We start from the raw sequence: 15,680 nt of genomic DNA on the forward strand, positions 1-15,680 counted from the left end.
GAAGTGTATGTTTTTAAGGCAGTAATAAGGTAGTTATGTTAGACATGTTTGTAGCACCTTTCAGCATTATCATACCTCTATGCCATTAAACCCTTCAACTTCTGATGTCTGCGTCGCCCTTTCCCACTTGTTTAAAATGTGACATAATGGGCTCTTGACTTCCATAAAAACCTTTTGGACTTCACTTTACAAGCAAATTGACTAGCGTCTTCTTTGCTAGTCCACTCTTTTCTCTATTCATGTTACAGCTATCCCATCTGCAATCCGAATAGACTTTACATAACTTTGAGCTAAACCAGATGACAATTCCACCCTTTTCATCATAGATTCCATGGTTTTAAAGCCACAAAGAGGGATGAGAAGAGCTGTGAAGTGTTGACTAGACAGAATAAGCACCAGATTACGTCACTACCAGTGGTAATAGTTACATCACTTTGAACCAAACCCAAAAGGAAGAGGCTAGCAATTGGCAGTTTGGATTGATAGTCCCTTTAAGGCAATTTTTCCAAGCTAAAAGTCAATAACCTCATTAGCAAGTGACACCATTAATGAATACAGTAATCAATAGGCTCTTTTACACAACTGCTTTTGGTGTATTATGTAGCAGTTCCTAAAATTAGTACTTTCAAAATCAGCAAATGCAGTAGAATATCCATCCAGGAGTGTAGTGATTAATTGGAATAAATTTTACTATAAAAATAATATATAGTCATTATATGGGCTAACAGTCTTTAAAACATGAGCTAAAAGATGTTTTATAAAAGACAAATGTAAAAATACAGTAGTTAACAATTTGTGATTTTAATCAATAGGTCTACTACACTTCAAGAAGCCTATATACGTACCATATTTTTTATCTGATTTTCTGTTTTTCTCATAATGTGGAACCCAACAGGCCTAGTCCAGAACACATAAAAGTTTCTCCATAAAAAATACACTGCCGGCCTTAGGGGCAGAACCGTAGGTGGGCTATAGGAGATCTATAATGAGCTTCCTCCTGTATGAAGTCCAGTGTTGGCTAATCCTTGTTAGTCACCCCCTAACTGGCCACAGACAAGGCGCACAGACAAGCTAACAATAGCAGCTAACATTTAAGAAAAGGGGATGTTTCATTTTTTGAAGCATGTGTCAGTGTTTACAGCACAGTGTCAGCCAAATGCAGCTCAACATCTGGAGAACAACTGTGCCTTGTCCGGTTGGAAAGATAAGAAACATGTTCAAGATAGGACAAGACATTCACATCATTTAAACTTTTACTATGGCCGTCACTATGACACATCCACGCACCATTTGGAACCATTTCTGTCTGTCTTTGATCATTGTAAGGACCAGTCTTAAAAATTCATCAAAGCACATTTTCCATGCTTCCTGTCCAAGCTTGCACCTCCTTCACATTAAATAAAAGATCCAATTCAGCAAATGCCTGGCTGCAAATACAGTTTGTTACCCAGGTTATAATTAAGTTGTGTTTTGCACACAGTTGAAGGCTCTTATTATGTAGTAAACAGATTGTCCACTGATTTACCTCAGTGGATATGGCAGTAATTATATTCCCATTTAAATGAATAGATTTAAAGTGAATAGCAATTTTGCAGCATGGAGAGCCAGTCTCTCCATTCCTGTGTTTCCCTGGGATTTTATTTTATCCAGCCTCTGAAGGTCAGGGTAAAAAATGCTTAGACCACAGCATTTTTCCTATGTGGGCGTGCAAGAGTGAATGAAAGAGTGTAGCCTACAAGTCACCAAGGACAGTTAATGTCCCTTTATGATATAACATACAAATGTGAGTCAATTGAGCTAAAAGTGTGTGTTAAATAGTTTGAAATAAGACAGAGCATAATAATATAAATCTCTTTTGCTTATTCAGCAAACTGTAAGATGCACTCATGAACGTCATGACGCACACACGCACCCGCGAAACTATGCGCTCGCGCCCAGCAGAGACAACCTGAAACAGTGAAAATATGCACCGACAGAACGATAAACGACACTTTTTCCCCCCAATAACTACGAGGACAAGTAAGAAAGTCAAATGTGTGGACAAGGTAAAACTAGACTAGACTTTTTTTTTTTTTGCTATAGTTCGTTATACTTTGCTCTTTTAGGAGTGACGTGACAAGCTACTACTTTGAAGTGAATAAGCTAACAGTGAATAAGATAACATTCAACTTACTTATCCAGCACAAAGTAGAGGTCAAACGCTCCCTGACATGAACTTTCCTCCTCCTCCTCCTCCTCTTCGTCAGGCAGCTCCGGCTCGGCATTTACAGATGAAGAATTCAGCAAAAATAATCCCAACATCGCCAAAACAAAAGTGACACCCAGTAACCCATGTCTCGCCATGCTTGTCCTTCTAAAAGTGTAAAAGTAAAAGGAGCAAAAAGAAAAACTCCTCGAACAGTGACCTCCGCTGATGTTACCCGGATGGAGACAAAGGATGCAGGCGATGCTTCCACGTCTTTGTAGGAGAGTTCAGCGTGCAAACATGACACCCCGCATCAGTGAGTGCACACGATAAACCAACTGACTAGAACAGGTTAATGCAGCAGGAAAAAAGTTGTTCCAAATTATCTAAAAACAAATCCAGTAACCGCAAAGGTAAGCTAAAATTATCACTTAAATTGTGTTTCATCCAAAATGTCGATGCAGGTTTCGGTCAGAGAAAGTAAAAAGAAGCTGTGTACAGAAGAGGAGCTTTGGCGCTGGAGGAACTGAGGGCCTGGGGGACGACTTGCCTGAAATGGACCAGGTGTCATATTTCAGCATGAGGAGGAGAGAAGGACGAAAAAATGGGTCAACATCCCATTTTGTACCTCCCTCCTTAAAGCTGCCTGATGTTTAAAGGGATCTTGAGCCATGTCAACTCATTACAGCCTAAAAATCAAACTTAAAAGACTATTTTGTTGTGAAAATTGGGAACTGGGGAAAAAGACCAGGGTATTTTTTGGCTCTTCTTTATTTCTGTCTTTTCAAGACTTGGTCTAACTGAAATGAAACAGCACTAAATGTAATTGGTATAAATGCATTTGTCTCACGTTAAATGTACATTAGTGTAATATAGAAAATGCACTATGTCATTCAGCAACAAAGTATTTTCTTTGAAATTAGACACAATTTGCTACAACATCCATTTTTTTTATTTTCCACCTCTTGAATTGATACACATGTGTAGATCCAAAAGTGAATGCATTCTGAAAAGTCAATAAAAACACAGACACAACTGCACATTTGTTTCTTGTAAGTTCAGTGTGCATAAATTGTAGTTAGTAAAATGTCTTTTCTATTGTATTATCTGTATGCTTTTATAAAAGACTCAGTGTAACTAATGTAATTGTAATTGTCTAAAGTTTAATTCCTGAAACTATTTGGCTGCCAGTGTGAATGTGACTCCTTGGTGTGCTTTATTTCTGGCCAGCAACTTGCTTGTTGAGAATCTCCAGTGCTGTGTCGAGAGCTACACTGGCTGCAACAGGGATGTGTGGAGCGATGCCCGCCCCCTCCCAGGCTGGTCCAGCAGAGGTGTCTGAGTGCACTGTGGGGATGCTGAGGAAGATGCCGCTCTCTCCGATCTGGAAGGCCTTGGCTGGGTGGGACGATCCAGAGGTGGTCTGTCCAACGATCATGGCACGACCAAGTTTCTTCATGATGTAGACAAATTCTTCTGCAGCACCCGCAGTTGCTCGACTTGTCAAAATTATCAAGCTCTTTTTGGACCCATACCTTGTGCCTGAACACAATGGAAGGTAAAGGTGAAAAACATAAGATAAAAAAAGTGTCAACAGTGACATTAAGAAAGAAATTTCATTGAAACAATTACCAGTGAGTTCAGACAAGCTGACAAGGTCAGTGGTGGCACCAGTGGTTCTATCATACAGCTTGTCCAGCACAATCTGCTTGTCACCATCAAAGAAGTAGGAGCAAAAGCCAGAAATTGCTGTAGTAGGGCCACCAATGTTGTTTCTGTAAAGTAAGTTTTTGTGAGTGTAAGTTGAGTTGTTAATGTATATTGCACAAATAGTAGCAGACTCAACATATCAAATTAATGTTCTTATCTATATTTACTCTCAAAGTGAGGCACTTTCACAGCTTTAGTGATTTTTTTTCATAAAAGGAAACAGGATCACAAACTGTAGCAATATTGGATTACCAACCTAAGATCGACGATCATGGCATCTGTGTTGACAACTTTGTTCCATACATGTTCAACAATAATCTGGGCGATAGGCTTGACCTCCTCAAAATCACCAAACATATCAAATCGAAGATAGCCAATGTTGTTTTCAAAGGTATTGGTTTGGAAGGAGACTTTAATCAGATCAATGTACATCTCTGGGGAGTAATTCTGGAGATAAAAACATAAATTCATTAATTTGACAGAACAAGGCAATATTTCTGTTTATTTCTGCTAAGTAATAACAACATTTACCACTGGTGGCAGTGCTGGAGTGTTGCTGGATGTTTTTAGACTCTTTCCACCTGAGAGAAATTCCAAAACAGCAGACAATTTTGTTTCCAAGTCTGTCTTAGACACAACCAGGTTAAAGGCTCCACTTGCCAGTAGTCCCCTTAACTTAGCTGCTACAGCACCTCCAACATCTTCAAAGGCATAGTTGTCAGCAATGAGAACTGCTGCACCTTCAATAATAGCTGGGACTTGGGCCTGAAATTGGACAATCTTGATGGCAGTTGCCAGGGCATCTTCAGCATTAACTTCAACATCAGGACTAACACCAACAACTTCCCAAGTGGAGCCAGTTATGGGGTTAATGGATTTAGCTGTTGGCACTGTAACATAGAAGTCTGTGTCTCCGACTTTGATCTTATCAATCTTCACTGAACCCCCAGCAGTCTTCTCCCCCACAATGGTGGCCCTCCTTAGGTTCTTGAGACAATAGGCAACATCTTCAGCAATGCCCTTTGTGTTTTTACTTGTGAGAATAATGAGAGGTTTGTTTGTACCATATCTCTCCCCAAGCAGTGCGGACAGGGACATGAGCTTAGTGGTGGTGTTTGACGGCCGGTCATAGACACTGTCAATGTGAATTGGGGGCTCAGCTTGTGTAAAATAGGACACAATGTAAGGAAGTCCTGAAATATCTCCACTACCAGTGTAACGCAAATCAAAGATCAGGGCTGATGTAGGCAAGATTTTATTCCAGACTAACTCAAGGAGAAGTGCGCCAATCTTATCAGCCACCTCTTCGCCAAGGATGTGATCAATCCTCAGGTAGCCAATGTTACCTTCCAGGATGTCGAGCTTGATGGAAGTCTGGAGGACTGCCACAAGCTGCTCTGGTGGAAGTGGAGGCATCGTTTGTGGAACTGCTGGAACATAGTTTGGCTCATAGGTAACCTCCAGGCGCGGGTCACTTACTGTGCCTTGGACTCCAGCGCTGAGTACCCGAGCCAAGGATTCTGCATCTGGGATGTTCAGGATCTCTGTGTTGCTGCTGGCTGCTCCAATTGCCTCCTTCATTCCGAGCAACTTCTCTGGGGAGCAATAATTGTCCATGACAATTTTTGCCATATCCACCATGAGGCTGGAAGAAAATGTCGCTTCGGTAAAGAAACCATTTCCCAAAACTACCAATGAAACAATAAAAAAGATAACTTTTGACATTTTGACAGCTTGTGTAAAAGAGAAAAGTTGCTATGGAAGCAGAACCTCCGTCTGCAAAGACGCTCTTTGTCAAGTGTCACTGTTTTGGCTGCTTGGTTTCTGTTAACATACACGTAAGAGGATTTGCTACATCATAAACCCGTAATCGTATTATCCCGAGTGCTTCTGGGGAATCAACCTAGCCAAGTAGGTGTAGTAACAAAGGTGTTTGTGGACAAAAATATGCCTGTCTTTTTTTTAACTTTATTATTTATAAAGTATATATTTTTGAAAACATAAGGATCCTTGAGTCAATCAGTTTTGTTTTGTGACCATTAAACTTTATCCATATGTATTGTACTATATAGTGTGAAACTAAACTGATCTTTCCATGGATCACTTATATTACCTGTATATTAGCTTAAAATAGTTTTCACTTAAATACATTGAAGAGGTACAAACAAATGTTTGATTGTTATTTTTAAATATTAATTAGATTACACAGTTAGATTGTATTTTCTAATAGCTCCCTCTAATGTACACAAATAGCTGCCTAGTCGAATATATAAAATGTTCAAGTTCACAATATATTGCTTTTGCTAAAATGTCCTTACATTACATAGCTCTATTTAAAGATTAATTATATTCAGCCAATAAAATGTCTACAATCTCCATAGCAACATCAAATTAACTATGTAGCCACTTTTTTTTTTTTTAATAAAAAAATTACATTAAATAAAGTAGGAAGCATTTATTTGTGTTTGATATTATTAGAAGCCTTCATTCTTCAGTAGCCAATGCTGTTTGGGAGTAGGTCAGACAAAGTGTCAATTCTATATTCTGTTTTTTTGGACATGAACACTGGTGTTCACCTGATGCTCTCCTGTCAACAGTCAACATTCAACTGCTGGCCAGTCTCAGTAAGCATTTGAATCAATAAGGGCATTATTATAGAAAATATTCCTTATTTACCTCTGCATCTAAAAGTGTTAAGCATGGATATTTTACATAAATTCCAAATTTAAATAAATACATTTCCAAATGGAGTCATGGCAAACAAGAAACCGTGTATTTTTGTCTGAAAAAGCCAAGCCAAACAACCTGATGTCACTTAACTCACATGATTCTACAATAATGTGTAATTTCACATTAAACTGAGTGAAATGAGGTTAGTGTGTGAAGCTGTTCTGTGTGCCTTTGCATCAAGGGATTAAGCTCCTCTTCTACACAGTATACTATCTCCCTCTAGCGGTTTGTTGAAGCTATTACTATTCATTAAAACAAACGCACACAATCCTAGTTAGTTCAGGAGCATGAATAAAATAATTCACCATTTAACAAAAATAATATTTATTTAGCAGACTTGTTACATGTTGGCACGATTTACTTAATTACGATATGCATCAATGCAGAAACATGTTGTACTACCTATACAATAAAATGAGGTAAATTGACATTTTACTGCACATGATTTCTAAATACATTAATAACATAAAAATAAAATATATACAATATTACAATATAGATTAGACTAACGTCAGACTGCCATTTACTTTTCTATGAAACTATCTGCAGCCACACTCTGCCACCTTCATTTCTTCATACAAATACCTTATAGTGAGGCGTCCGTTCTCCTGATACATAACTGTGATTGGGTCCAGTTTAATAGGAACACAACATGCCATGTTGGCCTTTTTGGGGTTTTTGATGTTCATTATTGTTTGAATGAGCGCATGCTTGGATGGGGATGACTCATCTGTCAGAGGATGGTAGCACAGGCCCCGACATTCAAATGCATCATATTCTGGAGGAGCAACAATCCAACTGTCCCATCCAATTTCTTTAAAATTGACTTTGAGTGAGGTGCGACGACAGTACTCCCTCTCTGCCTTTCGTTTTTTCCTTCTTGGACGGTGATCCTCAAATGTTACATTGGAGAATTCATTTTCTTCCTCAACAGTGTTATAGTGGAGGATGCTTTCCTCTTCATGAATGATCATGTCTTTCAGTTCTTTCTTTGCCTCTCTTCTTCTGCTTCCAAGATCATCAGAAAAGATTATCAAAGCTGCAGAAGTGGTGTCGGTAACCGACATGTTGAAACATCCATCTGTGTTGTTATTACTGTCCGAAGTCTTACAGCTTTTGGTGTCCACCACTACATCAACCCCACAGACCTCACTGCCAGACTTAATCCAGCTTTTAGCAGATGTAGTGATATCAAATGTTTCCCACTTGCTGTGGAAACAGGTTACTTCTTTACCAACCAGAAGTTGTGTTGTGTCCAGTTCATAGACTTTAACAGTGCCATTGAAACAGTCTTTTGACCTTGTGTTTGCCTGAAAAAAGAGCTGCAGTTCAACCGCTGTGATCATTTCATAGGTGGGGATAGTGATGTTAAATATCATCCTTTGCTTGGACTTGGTGCCATTGATCCCTCTCAGTGATATATCTACAGAAAAGACAACAAAGACCATGTAAAAAAGAAACAAATTACTCAAAGAATTGATTGGTGAAACGCATTTATAATAGCTACTGCATAATGGCTATTTGACACATACTATATGGTTGAGGTCCAACTCATTTCTTTCCTACAAACATATAAATCAATATTGTAAAATATTGATTTATATATTGAAGTTGTAAAACTGTACCTTGCACAGTGAAGCTCCTTATCACATCAGACTGAGGGATGACTGAGCTGTCCAAAGCATACTTGTTGTAGAGCTCCATCATGAACTGAGGAGGAGTGATCTTGTTTTTCTCTTGAGGAACATCCGACAGGTTGAGTTTCCTCAAAAAGTCTTCTTTCATTGTCCCTAGAAGATTTGCCATCCTGTTTTTTGTGTCTTCCTCTTGTGTCAGCTGAGAGTAGAGTCCCTCACTGTCTTCTGGTTGAATATCACCAATTAAGGGCTTGCAGGAGCCACCAGAAACCACAAGGCTCAAACACAACTGGAACAGGAATGTTCTGATGTTCAGCATTTTCAAAGAAAGCTTTCTGCACCTTCCAATCTTTAGCAGCTGTTACTTTCTTCCAAACACATTAAAAGTGACTTTGTAATGGCACAGTCTGAAAATGCATCACTGCAAGGACCGCAGTTATGTCCGCTCCCATGCTCCGAATATAAACAGAGGGACTTGTGTCAACCAAAACAGTAGCTCACCCAGGCTTATCACCCCTCAAAGATGCCTTCTTTAGGCTGTTTATCAATAAAGGGCGAGCTGCTAATGAAGTCTTTGTAAACACTGACAGTGATAATGAGGGAGGCACTACAAACTGTGGGGTCCTTAGGATGCAGACATATCCTGATTATGTCCCTTTTCCCAGCTCAGAATGATACTGTTTGAGCAGGAGTAGCAGAAATAAAACATACTTTTTGATGACTGATACAACTTTGAATGTATTTATTATTCAAGATTCAAGATTACTCATTTGTCCTGAAGGAAATTTGTAATATTTTGTAATACTGAATCACAACTGTCTCTTATTATTTAAAAAATGTAGATGCCATATACCATAAAATTTAAACATCATGTATAAGAATAGCTTTTTCATCTATTGAGTTTTATATTTTTAGCCAAAAGTCCAGAGATTAGTGTGTTTAGTGTCACTGGCCTGAATTCCAGTCACTGTTTTTATTATTAGATATCTTTGATATTCTTCCTTGGACTATGTTCAATATGAAATGAGTCATCAATATGGAAACTATAAATGACAAATGGAAAAGGCAGAGTGGTTAATGTTAGCATCCCAGCTATGAGAGGGTGTGTTTGATCCCTGGGCCATTCAAAAGGGGCTCTGCAAGTCCTCTCTGAGTGACTATGAGTTCTGTCAAGGCAATCCTGCATTTCCAAATGTGCGTGTAGGTGTCTAATGTGTTTGCTCTGATTCCACTTGATAAATAAGGCCAAAATGCCCAAAGTTACTGGGTTAGGATTTATTAAATAAATGTAATTGCATCCACAAAACTTGAACTCAAACTTCAAAATTACCCAACTTATTAGTTTTTGCATATTTTTAACATAATAATATTGATTGAAGCTTTCAAATGTGAACAAAAGTTATTTAAACTTAGTCTGAAAATAAATTCTCACACAGTAATGGTCCTACATTCACAGTATATGCCTACACTTCATATAAACATTGCTGGTAATCTCGTCTGTTTTGTGAAACCTAGTGAAATCTAGCCTACTGATGCATACAATGGTAATTAAACACAAATATGTTTTTACTATGGAGAAAAGTGATAAACACACACAATTATGATTTCAATACCATTGCATAAATCCCAAATAGACAGCAGGGGGCAGCACTGCCTTGTCTTAAAATGTGCTCTCAACGCAACTGATTCAAACTATCATCACGTGTAAGAAATAGGTTCTAATAACAAACAGAATGTCCCCTGTAATCACAGGCTTGAATACTGTATGTATTGTGTGAAAGGTGACAAGAAGACAAAGTCGACATTTAAGCACAATTTTTACAGTATAATATAATTTTAGAGGTTATTAACGTGGCATTGACTTAGGGCTAGCCATTTGAAACTACAAACAGCAACATTAAATTAGGAAAGTGTTGTTGAAATGTGTTCCCAATTATACGGCACAGGAAAAGTCCTGGATTAAAAGAAGCTATCAAGTCAAAAGAAGAGAAGAAAAAAAAAACTCTCCCAGTGTAAAAGAGGCAGGAAAGTATGCTAAGAAGCTTATTTAAGTGTGCCTTATCCACCTAATCTGTTCCAAGACTTCCGGATCATTGCATACTCACAGTACTGTAAGTGCACTTTTGAAGAGTTATTGAAGAATTGCTTAATGAAACACAACTGTGAATAGTTGGCACAGGGATAGAAGTCACCATAGGGTATGTCCGAGAAATAAACTCATGTCCAAAGGTTCATATTTATCCTTCGAGGTTATGGCTGGTATACCCTTTACTCAGTCATTTCTATAGTTCTAGTGACCCCAGCTCTACCGACAAGCACAAGTATCCACTGACATGCCGGGGTAAACTTTGAGCACCATGTTTCGGTTTGGGTCGAGGAAAAGTACACTAAGAGGGCTCATTTTCTCTGGAACACAACAAGGCTCAGGAACACCAGGAATGATCCCCACTGCTCTGACAATGCTCTGGATGGTGGCGTGATTGGATGGATGCACCACCTGCAAAAGCAAAATAAGCAAATGAACATTCTTCTAAATTACAGCTTTTGTCATAGTCTAATGGCTCTTTTTCAGCTTCATTGTTTGATTTTATAACTTTTGGTTGTTTAAATTAACAATTTTGTGAAGTCCTGCAAGGTGACTGCAGTTGTGATTTTACAACAAAAAATAAATTAAATAAGCTCAAATAAATATATTAAGTTAAATAAATAAATAAATGATAACACCAATCTGTTAATGCAGTACAAAAGTAGGTATACATTTTTCTTAAATTGCATATCTTTGAATACTTTTTGAATACTATCTAAACTTCCTCACCTTGGGAATGGGGAATCCGCAGGTGCCAGCACAGTAATAAGCATCAAACGACTTTGGAGCCAAAACCCACTCGCTCCAGCCAATGTCTGCAAAGTCCACCCTTAGGTATCGTCTTGAGCAAACTCTGGGCTCACTCCACTGTCTTCTCCTGGCCTTCTTCATCGTCCTTTCATCAAAGCTCAGCACCTGGGGCTTGCTCAGACCCTCGCTGTTCTCCTGCCCTTGCTTTTTAATAGGTTTAACCTCAGTTTTAGCTTTGGCTGGAAAATATGTGTTATGCCATAGTTCATGATTCTTAAAGCTGTTGTACTGGACTTCTTCGATGTCATTAGTTTGAATCTGGAGATTAAGCTCTCTTCTAATTCTGGATGCTGTTGCTGAATCATCACCAACAGAAGCTGGACCATATCGCTGAAGTGATAAAGCAACGCTGTTTGGCTCATCAATTGCTTGGTCATCTGCATACACCATAATGTAGGGTACGTTAGCTGAAGACAAACGTTCTTGATTAGAAGCACCCCGAGGCTGTGTTTGAGCATATCCCATATCAAAATCTGCAAAGATCACAAGCTTCCTGACATCCCTAGCATGTTTCAACACTGCTGTGATGTCTCTAGTTTGCCAAGATCCTTTCTTAAACGAGCCAAGAGTTATGTTTCCCAGTGGTATTGCAAAATCGGAGTTTGAGGACGATCCGTGGAAGAGGAGTCTCGGAGATTGATGGAGAGGATGGGATTCAGATGTGTGTCGGGGCCTTCGGAAGCGCCACATTCGCTGCTGCTGCTGCTGCTGCCGGGGCCGCTTGTGGAGGAAGTGAAAAGAGGCCAAGAGGATGAGCTCCGAGTCCGGGATGGAGGTTAGATTGAACTGGAAGAATTCCTTGCCTTGAGATATCACTGCGAAAAAAGACAAATGTTAACTATATTTGTTAATGCATGATGGAATTGGAATTGTGACTTGTTTATGCATCATCTTTCTAGACATAAATTTACACTAAAACCAGACAGAAGCAGCAATTATCTCTGGATGATGTATATGCACTTGGATAAAGGCTTGTCCACTTAAAACCCCAAATTGAGCTATAGTTCAATCAAGCTACAGACTGTTACAATAACTATATATCCCACAAGACTTTAAATCCAAGGAAGATTTATGAGGAAAAATTCTAATATGCTGCAACCCACACTGGAGTATACTAAGCTTCAAAACATCCTCAGTGTTTTGAAGAATGATCCTGTAATTGCACCAAGAATATGAGATTCAAAGGGCCGAGCTTTTCGTGACTTGACAGAGTTGCACTGATGCGTTTAGTGGTTTGGCCATACAGATGTTTGGTTTAACAGATGATCTGAAGCCCTCAAGGTGGATTCTCCCTGAAATGAACAATGAAGAAGTTGCCCCGCTCCTTCCCTCTTTTTCCCCCATCAAACTGACTGACATGAATCGCAGTCTAATAAATCTTTCCCCACACTTGTGACTGACATTAGCAACAGCATGGAAAGAATTAAAAGCAGTCTGGTTAAGTGCTGCCTCACGCATGACCAAAACCTCATCCTATATCGCTGTAATCTTCAAGTTCAACCTTGTCTCCCACACTTCCACCGCAGCCTGAAAGACAAACAGTGGATCTGTCCAGTGGGTCCACAGCATATGGAAGTGCTTAGTGCAGAAAGAGCTCCTCTGAGGCTTTTTTCTCTGCGCAGCCGGTGTCTGGGTGTGATAATAGTCTCTTGTCTAACACCTAGGCTGGTGCTGCTACCGGTGAACTTGCACACTTTGGGGCGTCAGTCTCCCACTTCACTAAATCTCGTAGTGACAAGGCGCAGAGGTAAAGATGCGCACCCTATGGACCAGTTAGGACACTTGAAGATGGACTCAACAGCTGTTGGCTGGACACTTCAATGACAGTTTACTATTATTATTCTGCATTATAATGTAGTTATATCCTAATAACCATTTTATACAACAAATGATCGCAACTAACCTCACCACAAACTCAGGAAAAATTAGGTGATATATACCAGGCTTAAAAAACTGAAGCTGGTGGTCTATGTGTTGGCATAAAAGCAAGTCACAAGTTACATTTATTACTACAAATAAATGTATTACTGCCACTGTGAGCCTATGTTTTGTCTGTGTTTGTAGCCAAAAAATAATACTGTAGCTTCTAGACAGCAGTCCTTGTATATAAAAGAATAATTTTGAGATAAACTTCAAATTTGAATGCCCATAATGATACTGCACGTGTTATATAAACCTCATTTTGGTTGTATAGAAGCTTAAAAGTAACCTACACGTGAGAGAACCCAGACCCTGATACGCACACATGTATGAAAACTCACCTGGGAGCGCTTTAAAACTCCTCACAGTGTTTCCATCCCGCTGGCTGTGGCTCTGCGGGTCCTTACTGTACTTCTCGTACACTTTGAACATATTTACCGAAATCATGTCTCGTTTGGCGCTTTCTACTTGCGATGAATCACCTTCACTCGGACGCACTACTTCACCAACTTCCTCCAGCGGTGCCACTTTACCCCAACTGCTCTCCAAAATCACCAATATGTGCACAATATGAAAAAGCCCGTTCGCCATGGCTGACGTTCAGACAGATAGTTCCATTCAAAACCCGCTGCAGAATCTTTAACGCGACTTTGGAGTAATAAGGTGGCGTGCCAGTAGTATCCAGGTGATTCTCGTGTGAGCAGCTCTGCGCGCCTCACGGTCTACGGGCTGTCCTACTGTGTGCGCGCGTACGGGATGATCCTCTTTATGGCACGCGGTGACGCAGACGCACAGCCAACGAGATCCACGGATTCTTAGAGGTGAACTACAACTGCTGAACATCATCACCCTGCCAGGAGCTGAGAATGTAGAAAATACAAGTGTAACGAGAAAATAAACAGCCTGGTTTATTTGTATAGCACAATTGGTACACAAAGTAAGTGATTGAAAGAATAAGCATAATCACAAAACCAACTAATCAAAACGTCAATAATAAAATAAATAGCAAAATTATCATTAAAAGAGAAGAGTGCAAAATAAAAAAATAAAACAAAACAAAAACAAAACGTTAAAATAAATAAAACAACAACAGCAACAACAACAAAAAAATAAAAAAAACAAAAAAAACAAAAAAACAGAACAATTTTGAGCCTGCATTTTCTCCTTGTCAAAGAAGACTATATTTCAGACATTTTTGTGTTTTTACTAGCCTTTGTTGTACACTTGACACCATTGCCTAACCTATAGCAAGTTGTTGAGTAACTGTTCATTTCGTCTTCTTTCTCAGATAGCCACATGTGTGAGGATAGACCTTTTCCAGGTGAGTGATATTATCTTTCTCCTAGTGTTTTAAAGAACAGATTGAACGCTGAAATATAAACAGTACAATAAAAAACTGAAGACGTTTCAAGGCTGACAGGCTATTAAAGTGATAACACATGTCGTGCTATTCTTCTATATATTAGACAAAGAAAGATGCTGTGTACAGTTTTGGTCATGGGGTGAAGAGCTGATGCAGAACACTTTTAAATAGGAAAAGAGACATTTTTCTACAAGATAATGTGCTTTTCTGTAGACTCTTGCTAGTGCTGCACAATGGCTGTATTCTCTCTTATGGCAGCAGGTTAGAGATACATAGGATCAGACTGCCATTAAAATACCTCCAATAGTGCCCAAGGGAACCACAAGGGGCTCTTTGACACCAGTGGGACTTGCAGAGGAGATAAAGAGCCACTGGTGGGACTGGGATCTCTTTCAGTTAAACAGGGGTATGTGTTTAAAAGATGTCTTGCTTCAGCCACTCAGTCAGACAGCATCTCTCTCCACCTAGGGAGTTGGATGGTCTTATCTGTCAGTGTGGTCTCCTCTAATTGGTCCTAATGGGTTAGAAAGATACATCTCCAAGGGTTTCGTCAGATGGACTCATGATGATTGTGTGCAGTTTTTAAACAAACATAAAACTGAGTGACTCTAGATGAAAACCTGACTGGATTTTTATCTTTTCTTCATAAAGATGTTCTAAATTTGACTGAAAATATGAAGATAACATTTATGTACATTTACTGTAGTGGAAATTTCTACATAGGGCTGCTTTATATGAAAGAATAGAGAAAGGACATTCAAAATATACTTGTTGGAGGCTGTCGGACAAGATGTTGCAGACATGTTGATGAAGGTGTGTTTATGAAGTTAAGTTATAGAACGTGGCCTTTGAATATACATGACACTATTTTGACCTTATATACAGTTATACCATTGGACCTTAGCATTTGAGCCTTCCGATTTCCAAGTAAAATGCATCCCTCCTATGTACTCTCAGCTCTCAGTGCCAGCCTGCTTCATGGACGAGGGCCAGCCCACAGTGCGTCCTCTGGTTAACCAGCTGTAGCCACTGAGCCAAGTCTTCTCTAGAGCAATGATTAGCTGCTGCTTCAAAGGTAATTGAAACCCTTGTGAGTATTTATCTCACCCACAGCAAACTTCATAGAGTTGCTCACTTTACAGCCCTCCCGCTATACGAGAAGGAGAGTAAATGTCCAAGCAGGATTTTAAAGGATAATTGGTTGCATTGAAAATGGTTTTGTCCAAGGAGTATACATTC

At 39.3% G+C, this 15,680-nt stretch overlaps 4 protein-coding genes across 4 annotated transcripts in view; all 4 read right to left on the reverse strand.

The window, feature by feature from the left end:
* The window catches only part of antxr1c (ANTXR cell adhesion molecule 1c), a 43,399-nt gene extending 41,027 nt beyond the window's left edge, over positions 1 to 2,372 (reverse strand). The window contains exon 1 of the mRNA XM_033984187.2: positions 2,174 to 2,372. Coding sequence (XP_033840078.1) covers positions 2,174 to 2,343 — 170 coding nt within the window. The 5' untranslated portion in view covers positions 2,344 to 2,372. The remainder of the gene's footprint in view (positions 1 to 2,173) is intronic.
* Positions 2,373 to 3,181: 809 nt separating this feature from the next.
* On the reverse strand, positions 3,182 to 5,689 carry rbp3 (retinol binding protein 3). The gene is made up of 4 exons (XM_033984182.2): positions 4,427 to 5,689; positions 4,152 to 4,342; positions 3,818 to 3,960; positions 3,182 to 3,727 (listed from the first exon to the last, which is right to left on the reverse strand). The coding sequence occupies exons 1-4, from the start codon at positions 5,618 to 5,620 to the stop codon at positions 3,402 to 3,404; spliced, it is 1,854 nt and encodes a 617-aa protein (XP_033840073.1). The 5' UTR covers positions 5,621 to 5,689; the 3' UTR covers positions 3,182 to 3,401.
* Positions 5,690 to 6,981: 1,292 nt separating this feature from the next.
* Positions 6,982 to 9,020, reverse strand: gdf2 (growth differentiation factor 2). The gene is made up of 2 exons (XM_033984184.2): positions 8,251 to 9,020; positions 6,982 to 8,048 (listed from the first exon to the last, which is right to left on the reverse strand). The coding sequence occupies exons 1-2, from the start codon at positions 8,579 to 8,581 to the stop codon at positions 7,165 to 7,167; spliced, it is 1,215 nt and encodes a 404-aa protein (XP_033840075.1). The 5' UTR covers positions 8,582 to 9,020; the 3' UTR covers positions 6,982 to 7,164.
* Positions 9,021 to 9,348: 328 nt separating this feature from the next.
* On the reverse strand, positions 9,349 to 13,810 carry gdf10b (growth differentiation factor 10b). The gene is made up of 3 exons (XM_033984183.2): positions 13,420 to 13,810; positions 11,078 to 11,973; positions 9,349 to 10,759 (listed from the first exon to the last, which is right to left on the reverse strand). Exons 1-3 carry the CDS (start codon positions 13,667 to 13,669, stop codon positions 10,568 to 10,570), a joined length of 1,338 nt encoding a protein of 445 aa, XP_033840074.1. The 5' UTR covers positions 13,670 to 13,810; the 3' UTR covers positions 9,349 to 10,567.
* Between the last annotated feature and the right edge of the window lie 1,870 nt (positions 13,811 to 15,680).

This window comes from Periophthalmus magnuspinnatus, chromosome 19 (assembly GCF_009829125.3).
Source record: "Periophthalmus magnuspinnatus isolate fPerMag1 chromosome 19, fPerMag1.2.pri, whole genome shotgun sequence".
Classification (NCBI taxonomy): domain Eukaryota; kingdom Metazoa; phylum Chordata; class Actinopteri; order Gobiiformes; family Gobiidae; genus Periophthalmus; species Periophthalmus magnuspinnatus.